General features: G+C 40.5%; 1 protein-coding gene across 1 annotated transcript; it reads left to right on the top strand.

Annotated features, from left to right (window-relative positions):
* Nucleotides 1-8749: 8749 nt before the first annotated feature.
* LOC147880660 (uncharacterized) lies at nucleotides 8750-10538 on the top strand. The gene is made up of 2 exons (XM_087371124.1): nucleotides 8750-9072; nucleotides 9234-10538. The coding sequence occupies exons 1-2, from the start codon at nucleotides 8941-8943 to the stop codon at nucleotides 9822-9824; spliced, it is 723 nt and encodes a 240-aa protein (XP_087227250.1). The 5' UTR covers nucleotides 8750-8940; the 3' UTR covers nucleotides 9825-10538.
* The last annotated feature ends 900 nt before the right edge of the window (nucleotides 10539-11438 follow it).

Raw genomic sequence — 11438 nt, 5'->3', positions numbered from 1 at the left:
ACTATGCCATCCTATACCCATAGCACATGTTAGGCTAGCTAGTTCAACACCATCAGAGGCTGATCTTTGAGAAGTGCTGAAGTACTTCAAGAACTACACAAGTGATAGTGTCCCCATAGCAATGCCAAGACCACTAAGAGAATCTGAAGTTCAAGAAACCGATAGCATTGGAGAGACTCCAATCTATGAAGGACTGGCAAAAACTCAAACAATAAACCTTGCCCATGAAGGAGAGGAAGAAATTTTGGTTTTCATTGGGAAACAGCTTACACAGGAAGATGAAGCCAAGCTCAAAGCATTCCTAATGGAATACTAAGACTGACTAGCATCGTCATACAAGGAAATGAAACCAAAAGTGGCAATACACACGATATCTATAAGGGAAGGTGCCCACCCTAAGATATGAGGACCTTATCGAACAAATCCAAAACATGGCACCATGGCCTTTGACGAACTGGATGCAAGATTCATCTATGAGATCGAGCACACTGATTGGGTTTCACCCATCATCATCATGCCTAAATTCAACAAGAAGTTAAGAATATGCATTAACTTAAAGAATGTGAATGCTGCCACAATTAGGGATCACTATCCCCTACCCTTAACAGAAATAGTGTTGGAAAAGGTGGTAGGTTCTGAGATATATAGCTTGTTGGATGGCTTTAGTGGCTATAACCAAGTGCAAATTGCTCCTGTAGGCCAATCAAAAATAGCAGTTGCTACAAAATGGGGTATATTTGCCTATAGAGTCATGCCATTCAGCGTTTGTAATGCCTCGACCACATTCTAGAGAGACATCTTCACAACTTTCAAGTCAATTCTGAATAAGTTTCTACAGGTGCTCTTGGATGATTTGTGCATCCACTCAAACAAAAAAGACCACTTCAAATGTCTTGAAGTAGTTCTAATCAAATGCAAGGAGTATGGCATCTCCCTAAATCCAACAAAATGCCATCTCATGGTCACCCACGGAGTTGTTTTGGGACACATCGTTTCTCAACATGGGATTGCAACAACTAACATGGACAAAATCAAAATCATCATGGAATTGCCTCCTCTTACGAATTCCAAAGGCATACAGGTCTTTATGGGACATGTCGGCTATTATAGAACATTTATCTTGCGGTATGCCATGATAGCCAAACCACTATACAAATTATTAGCGGAATTCTTATGGACAGAGGGGTGCGACGACCAAGCCTTTGAGCTTTTAAAGTGATGCCTAATCATAATACCCATCCTTATATCTCCCAATTGGGATATTGATTTTCATGTTCATACTGATGGATCCAAGTATGCAATTGGGAGTGTGCTTTGTCAACCTGGTGAACATAAGAAAGACTACCCATTCTACTTTGCTAGTCAAAAACTCAATGATTATACCACCACAGAAAGAGAATCCCTAGCAATGGTGTATAGTATTAAGAAATTTTGGCACTATCTATTGGCAAATGATTTTGTCTTCTACACCGACCATCAAGCATTGCTTTATCTTGTGAACCGTTTGTGTACAATAGGAAGAATAACTAGATGGCTCCTCTTTCTTCAATAATTCAACTTCAAAATAGTGGTCTACAAAGGTGCCCAACACTACATTGCTTATCACATGTCTCGTGTCAAGTCGGGAGAAGATGCCACTTGAGTAGAAGATGACTTGCCAGATGCCACACTATTTCAGATAGATGTTCTAGATTGGTGTACAGATATCATTGGGTACTTCATGGCAAGAAGACCACCCCCTGAAATGAAAGCAGTGGATGCCAAAAAACTCATTTTAAAAGTTGCACCCTATCATCTCATTGCCGAACAACTATACAAGATGGGCAAGGACTAGGTTTTAAGATGTGTAATGCCTCATGAGATCATGCCAATCCTGAGTGAAGTCCATGAAGGCATTGCAGGAGGACACTTCCAAGGGGAAGCCACAACAAGAAAAGTCCTCCTTGTCATAGGATACTGGTGGTGGCCAACACTTTGGGCAAATGCCTATGGATATGTCAAAAGCTATGATGTATGCCAATGGACTACTAAACCACAACACAAGAACTTCAATCCCATAATAGCAGTTGTTGCATAAAAACCATTTGAAAAATGGGGGATTGATTATGTGGATCCCATCCATCTAATAGCAAAGGGAACACAGGCACGCTACATCATTGTGGCCACTGGTGAAATCAAAGAGCAAAGATCCAAAGTGATAAGGGAGCTAGTAGCAACCAAGGACAAAGCAATGAAGGAGCCAGTTGCAACTGAAGAAAAGAGCAAAGTAGCAAGAAACAAAATATGAGGCAAAGGAGCAAGAGGACAAAAGGGCTTGATATGTAGCTTGCTTCAACACTAGAAGCCAATCTACGAGGCCAAACAGAAAGGGGGTAGTCGAACCAAGGGAGCAAGAATAGACAATGGTGATCCTGAAGGAGGAGCCAATCAATTTAGACATTGAGGATCAATGTTAGCGACCCACCATAAACTAATAGAGTAAGCACAATGTGAAGCAATGCAACGAGGGGTAGAGTGCAACAAGTGTCTATCTCCCCTATTTTGCTATTGATCCCACTTAACACAAGATAGGCTTCAAGACGTCCCTACAAAGAGGAGGCTTGAAGATCCAACAACAACATGAAATTGTTACTAAACTTTCTATCAACAATTGGGTCACTCTAGAATTTAAAGAGAGAAAAAGATTTGATCCCTTTGTGATATGCAAGCAATGATCCCTGTAGAAGCTAAGCTTCACTAGAAGCTCGCTCGATCCCAACTAGGTCTGGAATGTGTGTAGCTGTAAGAGATCCTCACGAATGACTTGGTTGATCTCATGTGATAGGAGGGGAGAAAACGGAGCATCCATACTATATTGGAAGGGAGGGAGTCTATCCATGTGCAGCCCCAGTCGCTCAAACCATCTCTCTATGCGTGCATATCAGCATCTCTGGTCACCTCTTGCCAATAGTGCCATAGAGGAGGACAGTGCTAGCCATGGTAGTCTGATGTGCTCAGAAGTATAATCCCCATACTCCCTGACCCAATATAGATACGTGATGACCTGAAATGCCGCATCTACTTGTAATGGGGATGACCCAAACTCAGCCAAAACGATCTGGTGAGGAATGGATGGCTTTCCACGAATCATCCGTGATAGTATGAGAACATGTAGCCACTCTACATGAGCCCACTCTGTATCTGACAAATCTAGCCCATAGCAAGGGCTACCATACATCCCCGCTGGGCGGAGAGAAAGAAAGAAAGAAAGTTTATTAAAGTCTTTGGAAGACCGATGGGTCTATGAGACTGTGAAATTACTTTACCAAATGGGCTGAAGCTAAAGCAGTCAGAAAGGCAGATGCCATAAGTATAGCAAGATTCTTATATGAGAATGTGATCACCCAATTTGGATGCCCCATTGAGATTGTTTTGGATAGAGGCATGCATTTTGTCAATGAGGTTATCCAAGAACTCTTGTCTAGCTTTATGGTAATACATAGAAAAAGCACACCCTACTACCCCCAAGGGAATGGACAAGCCGAATCCACCAACAAAATATTATGCATTATCCTCACCAAGGTACCAAAACCACAACGTTTTGATTGGGCAAAGAAACTAAATGCAACCTTATGGTCATACCGAACCACACTCAAGGTTAGTATAGGGAACACACCTTTTCAATTGGTACGGCCTTGAAGTTGTGGTCCGACTCAAATTTGTAGTACCAAGCCTATGCATAGCAGTACAAGAATGCATGGGTGATCATGCATCCCTGAAAGAAAGGCTCTATCAATTGGAGAAGCATACAGAGGCCAAATTAGTTGCCTACCATGCCATGACAATAGAAAAACGTAGAAGAAAGGCATGGTTTGATAGAAATCTTAAAGCCAAAGACATCAAGGAAGGTGACCTAGTCTTGTTATACAATGCCAAAATACACAAGGGAAAACTCAAGTATCTAGGACCCTATCGAGTAGTAAGAAAACTAAATCCCATCGGAGATGTGCTACTAGAAACATTGGATGGAGCCCAATTCAACATAACCATAAATGGGAGCCAACTGAAGCACTTCTACTTCAACAAGCAAGCCATCCCTGACAAAATTGAATATTTGGGAAACCCAAGTCTTCCTTAGTTAGTATTAGATTGTCTCACGAGCACTCACTTGCATATGTACATATAGATAGCATCAACGGATTTCAACCTAGGGCTCAGAAGTGATGCCTGAGTCCTAGCTGCCCTATGAAATCCCAACAACAAAAAAAATAAGATCTCTCACAATACACACACAAATGTCATACCTGCATGCCAACTAATCCAATGATCAATGGTACACCATATGAACATGGATGCAAGTTCAAAATAATGCCGCCACTAAAGAGGATGCGAAGAAAGAGCCCACCGCCTCAGCCACCACGAGACCCCCTCCAAAGTTCACAGCCATCTACCTCCTCTCAACCACGGAAACCACAGGCATTTGTGGTTTAGAGCAATAGCTATGAGGAGGATTCTGTGCATGACATGGAAACACAAGAAGAACAAATGCCACCCTAGTCACCAATGGCCTACACAACCATTGACAGGGCCTAGTCCTTGGAACTTGTGTGGCCACCTACATCGACTTATGCTCTTTCCAATGCAACAACATCTTTCTTAGAGCAAAGGGGTGTGGGGAGTTTGTATGAGAGCCTAAAATCCTTGAAGGACAGTCCTACAATGACCACTACATTAGGGAATTTCTCCATTCTTACCACTCTAGCGATGCACAGGTTGGCAAGTACGGCACCATCACCGTACATAAGAGGCCACTCAACATTATCCTCCATATTATAGTAAATAAAATGGCCTTCTCACTCCCAACTCAAGGTGCAAGATACCCTACAAGACCTGTCGATGCTAAATTTCTCGAAATACAATCTCTCCTTGCCAAGGGTACAAAATTCCATAGGGATGGGATATTACTTCGCACCATCATTAACCCTCGACTCAAGGAAGCACCACAATTCCTATCCACAATCTTGGGGAGTAAGTGCAAAGAAAATCAATCCCTCCCACTCCGCACATTTGCTTTGCTAAGTAGATAGCTAAGCAAGACTGGATCTATCACTTAGTCATCTTCTTCACAAAAAAACTCGATGGTTCATCAGGCCAAAAATGTAAAACTCCACACTTATTGGTTGTAATCATCAAACAATAAAGAGCTACATGAATGAGAAATGACTCTGCCCTAGTCACTAAAACCTATTGAAGAGTTGGACATTCCCTTCTCATACTTAAATATGTGCTCTACAATGTCCTCTCCCTCCTTGTCTCTCAATTTCTAATAAAAGCCTTAGGTGAGTCCGTGATTTCTTAGTTGAAATTTTTTGGATATTCTCAAGGTTATGATTGTAAATTTAGTAAGGTTTCCACTGGGACCTATTGATTTAATCAAGTGGAAAATCTTAGGTCACGATGTCAACATCCTATTGTATACCAATTTGATTCATAATTCGTAAATGAAAAATTATCCCAACTAGGAAAAAAAATAAGACGAGAACATAGTTATGGAATTTTAGGTCATAGGGTTAATCTTTCATGACCACAACTATGGAAATGTAGGTCATTGGGCAAAACTGTCCCCAATATAGAGCTATAAATATTACCCCATGCTACCATTTTAAAGGTTTGAGAAATTGCAAAAGGCCTAGGAGATTCTCCCCCATTCCGTGGACTACTCCTACTCATGATAGGTAACATGTCATCAAATATTTCCATTGATGTCTGCAAATTTGCATCTCTAGCATTGTCACCCATTGATCTTCCATCTGAATCTGCATAACCATGATGGCAAGTAGCTTGCTTTACCTTCTCACTAGACACCACATCACAGGAAGCAATCAATTTATGTGCTATAGGGTTATATAGCTTATAAGGTTTATGTTCCTTTTCCTACCCAACCAAAATGAATTTCTCACTCTTGTCATCAAACTCACCACTCTTGTCTTTTGACACATGATCATGATCAAACTCACCACTCTTGTCTTTTGACACATGATCATAGTTAGTTCATTTGTCTTATGTCCACTCCATATGATTCTAACATTAAGTAAGGATATGAGATACATGTTGGGGTGGTTTTTCACATTAACATCTTGTATAAGTAGCTTGGATTGGCCAAAACTTATAAAGTGACGACTTACCAAATTTCTAGATGTGATTCAAAAGTGTTCTCTACACTCTCAATTGATGCCATTTAAATGTAAAATTTTACTATCATTGTGAATGTTGATGGATAGAGTTTGATTAAATTAATAGCCTAAGCATTTCCAAGACATAATTTTGGATTATTTATGTCTTACTTTAGCACTAAGAACCACATCCTATTCTTCCTGGATGGATGATTTGCTCTGCTCAATGCAATCGTGCGAAAGTTGTTTTCAAAATTTTGGTATTCAACTAATTTTAGATGATCCATGTTTATGTAACGTAAATGAGGGATGCTATGAAAAACACGTAACTGACTGGATTGCATGAAATGGGTAGATCGATGTGGTTGGGGCATTCTTTGGAACTTTAGGAAGAATCACATTAGTTTGGTAGCATAAAGGACATAAAAGTGTCCTTTCGATATTTTGGCAAAAAAATCATAGCTTGATGTAGATGTGTTTTGTGATGATAGGTCTATTTTTAAAAATATAAGGAGAACAAAAAACCATTACATGTGATTATAAAATGCTCACAAATTTTTGGTAACACAATTTTTTACCTAAGCATTACTCAAATTTGAAACTTTGTCTAGCATGCTTGAAAATACAAATGATTCAATGAGCTAGCATTTTTTACAAACTATTCATAAGTATATCAAACACCTAAGAGTGACAAAAGTTTGTTAAAAAAGAATTTTAGCAAGATTGATATAGAATTAACAAGGGTGGTTAGCCTAGCAGCTTGTATCGTAAGTCAAATTTCATAAATAAGCATCTTTACATTCTCCACATGATAGCCACAAAGTGTCATATCTTAACAATACTAAAATTCTATCATAGGGGAAAGTCACCACATCACAATAAAGGCTATAACTAAAAGCGATTGAGTGCTCTTAATCTGAATGATGAAAACAAATTGCGCATTAAATCTCACTTTTATAGTTGTAATTTATCCCATATATAAGTGTTCTACATATACATTTTTTTGGTTGATATCGCTCATCCATGATTAGAGGCAGTCCATAAGTATAATTTAAACGTTTGAAGGTTCTTATGATATCAGTTAACTTGTATCTTGAAACTAGCATAAATTGCAACACAATGAGAAATCAAAATAAGGTTTGAATTTGGTGTTCTACAAGATATTAGGTCCCATAAAAACTCATGCTAACCCCTAATATCTTGTTCAAGACACATACAAAGTATGCTTGAGTTTGGAAATTGTTAGATATGTCAAAGAATGTGCAAAAGATAAAAATTCACCTCGATGTCAGGCTTTAGCATCCCTTAAAATTACACTTGAGGCCATAGATCATGATATGTATGATTATCTAGCTCCAAAGCAACCTAAACATATGTGTCATGGTTATACTTAGACTTAGGATTTACAAACTCTAATAAAACTCATTCTAATTAAGAGTATGGCCAACTTATCTAAAAACTAAGTCAATAGCTTGAATTTTGGTGTTAGGTCGACCTTAAAACTTTAGGTAGAACTACAAAATAATCAAAACTCCAAAATACCTTATCAATGCCTTTGAATAATTCTAGGAAGTGGCTAAGTTAACAAGACATAAAAGAGTCCTAGGACCTTTTTCTATCCTTCTACCAAACTAGTGTTAGGCTAAGGCCTTACTTTGGGCTATTGGAAAGCCATGGAGCCCACTCAAGTTATATCGAGAGCTTTAAGTCTAATGAAGATGGGAGAGACACTCTTTTTCATAATTTCTTTACTTAGAAACACATATGATATGAGTTATCACTCAGAAATAGTTTATCATGGTTGATATTGGTTGTCTTTATCTCGCTCTTTATGTTTAATTTACATTATAAATATCAAAACATTTGTTGTACTATGTGCAAATTTTATAAATGGAAAATATTCAAAAATTCGTGTTATTTCCACACCCCTACAAGATCAAGGAAAAATACTCTTTGAACAAGAATTAGGCTCTATACTTGAAAAGCACACAAAAGTAACATTCCCCTATATTGTAATGGGACTATTAAAAAAAATGATGTGATCAAATTTAGACGTTAATGACATCTCTCTTCGACGTACAATTGTTCCATACTGTGTGTCTATTTTGTCGGTGTTGTCATCGGCCACATGTTCTCACCTGTCCGCTACCACATCTTAGTTTGTGTGCGCTGCCATTTTTTCCAATCGGAGGCATTTTGCATGATGATGTGCTTGATGTGATGGAACCCAGTCTATGGCTAGCTGAGTTATTGCGCGTGTGTGCTGAAAGTTCTCCACGTGTTTGCTGATGTGTGGGTCTGTACTACATTTAATCTAACGATTAGTTCTCGTTGGCTTTTTCGACTCGACTTTCGTGAATGACAATGTCGCAAGCGAATGGCTGAGCCAACCAACGAGACCATGACGAGGTTCTAGGGCTTGAACACAGAGGAGGCCAAAGACTCAACCACACATTGTTGCCACGTGGTGTACACAAACACACACACTACTGGTCAAGCACCCACACCTTCTGGGAAAATTGAGGGGAGTCGTGAGGTAGGAGGAGACCTTGGAGCTTCTATGGCCTTGCACAAACGCATGTCGCCTTCAAAGCTTACTTACGTCCACTCTCCATGTGACCTCCGCCACTCCCTTCCTTCTTCTTATCGCACCCAACCGCTCTCTCACTTTCTCCTCACCAGCTTTCTAGTCGTTCCTAGATTCATCTCCTCGGCTTCATCTTTCCCCCCTGCTTCACCACTTCAAGCTTCCTAGTCCCCCTTCTTTCCACATCTTTCTTCTTGTCACATGGCTAGCTGCTCGTCTTGCACTACTATGCAAACCGATGGAGGGCTTTTCGCTCCCAACAGGCTCTCTCCTTGTAGTCCCGCTAGACGACCCAGCTTGCCCTTAGAGCCCAAAACCACCCTCCGTGCTATGGTATCGCTTTCCTTGTGTCGACTAATAAACGGAGCATTGTTATATCAGTGATTATGGGGAGGGAAGTTTTTTAAAATGTGGAAAAGTTCAGTTTGCCCATTGTGTCTTAGCAGTCCTTGCCGTCGAAGTTATCTTATAATATTATCGGTGTTTCTTTGCAGGAGACACTAGCGACGTCCAGCAAGGAAGGCTGGAAGGTGCCTGGCGTGAAAAGAAGCTTCGGTTTGAGATGGGCGCATTCTTTTGTACCACCAACAAGAGGGTCCAGTTGCAGAGTGCGGGCAGAAGGGGGCGTAGAAAGCCTTTGGGTTTCTGAAGTCGGTGCAAAAGTGGGGCAGTCAGCGGAAGCTGTGGTGAGGAATCCTGTCATTGCCACAGACCCGGGGGAAAGCCTATTGGGGCGTGGGTCGAATCTTGCGCACAGACTGAACTCGATTTCGGAGCTGTATACGGAAGTTGGTGAGGACGGAAGGCAGGCCACAGAATATTTGCAAAACGCAGAGGGGGCGGGCAAGGGAAGAACAGCAGCCGACTACAACACCAGGGCATACTTCTATGGGAGGAGTGCAGAGATTCTTACAGCGAGGAAGAAGAAGGGCGAAAGGGTATACGAAGATTTGGAGAAGCTGCAGTGGGTAGTGATGGAGGAGGACAATGGGAGGACTCCTGCAGATTACAAGAGGAGGGCAGAGATATTCAGCAAGAGCGCAGAGGTGTTTGGGAGCAAGGTGAATGAAGAAGAGAGACAATGATCTTAAGTATCTCGTCTGTAGAGACAAACGCTTTAGTACTTGCAGTTTACTATACATGCCTAGATGGAGGTAGAGGTTCTTCCCTTCCCACAGAGTCTCAGTTTCTTTTTCTTAGAGGATGAAAAGCAATGATCTTTGAGTCTCTACATATTTCTTCCCCCCTCCCCCCTCTTGGAACATACCTGCCTGGCCACCTGCACTCTGTTTTTCCCTTGATAGTATCAGAGAATGCAGCTGCAAACACTTGTTTGCTGGCATGCCATACGAAGAAGGACGAAGCTAGGATCCCCCCATGTCTAGATATTTCTTTCCCTCCCTCGCGTGTGGAATTTTGCCCCTCATACACAATCTTAGTTTGTTTCTTGATAATGTGAGACAATGTAGCTCAGCAAACACTTGTTTGCTGGCCTGCCTTATGAAGCTTTTGAACGAAACAGAAAAGCTTTGATCTTCTAAAAGTTAATGAGTCTCTCGAGCTCTCTTATACAGAGAAGGTCTCGACTCTTTTTTAATTGATGTCAAGAGTGCATTTCTCAGATTTTTTGCGTGCTTTCAGCATGCAATCTGCTTCCAAGGCAATCTCAGATGCTCGATAAATGTCAGACTGCAGCTGCCAGGAATGCGTTACTAAGCTCTCGTTTGGGGTTTAATTATATTCTTGTACACATGCAAACCTCTTTTCATTTGCATGCTCTCTTAAAAAGCCATGGCCTGTCGTTCTCTCCTCAACGTTGTTTTAAGTAGCTTTCTCAACCCGTGACTAGCCTTCTCATGTGACTCGTCCTCACTCGAAACCTTTTAGAACCAGTTTTTTATTGGGATACTTAACACCCATATCTTGATTTTCTTATTTTTATTTTTGGAGTGAAAGGATATCTTGGGGGAAATAGGCTACCTCATATCTTGAATTCTTGGGGGAAGGGTTTCTATTTACTTGGATTGCTAAACTTGCCAAATAAGCTCGTTTGTACTTGTACATCTATTGTGGTAATGTGGACTCTGGAGTTTTCTCGGTGTAAAGGTATAGATGTTGGAAGTTTAAGCATGGAATGATAACCCATGTAATTAATGGTGTTGTGAATGTTATTTAAAAGCGTAATGATCTTTTTTCGAGGTTGTGTGGGACTTAGTGATGCTAGGTTTAAAAATTTATTGTGGACTCATACGTGTTGGTTGTCCTTATGGGCGCATGGAATTACTCCACATTGAGAGCTACAAGACATATGGTTATCATGGAATGTCTTTTTACGCCAAGCACAAAAGTCCACTCTAAAACTTAAAAGGAAGAAGAGACTAACCTTGACCATACAAAACTTATCACAATTAAATCTTCCTTGGAATTTGACTTAGAACAACAAAGCCAACCAATAATTCACACAAGCTAAAAAAGCCAAAGCAAAACATAGTGACCTAGCTCTAATTGTTGGTTATGGCTAGTTAACTCATGGGAAATGCTAGAACTACACGCAATCTAGTTTGGTTGCTATGGTTGTGGCAAATATTGCAATTTAATTTTTGGTAGACCTACTACTTGATGAGAAGGAAACTTGTGTGTAGGAGTTAAATCTAACACGAAAGTGCAAGCGATGGAATGCAAGCCGTAATAAGTAAATC

Source organism: Dipteris shenzhenensis, chromosome 32, assembly GCF_047967505.1.
Source record: "Dipteris shenzhenensis isolate YYH24624 ecotype China chromosome 32, Dip_SZ_1.0, whole genome shotgun sequence".
Lineage (NCBI taxonomy): Eukaryota > Viridiplantae > Streptophyta > Polypodiopsida > Gleicheniales > Dipteridaceae > Dipteris > Dipteris shenzhenensis.
This window is presented reverse-complemented; position numbering and strand designations above follow the sequence as displayed.

Bases quoted from the DNA above. Each gene is read 5' to 3' on its own strand.
- LOC147880660 (XM_087371124.1), top strand. From the start codon at position 8,941: ATGGCTAGCTGCTCGTCTTGCACTACTATGCAAACCGATGGAGGGCTT. The intron at 9,073-9,233 runs GTATCGCTTTCC...GTTTCTTTGCAG, and splicing joins AAACCACCCTCCGTGCTATG to GAGACACTAGCGACGTCCAG.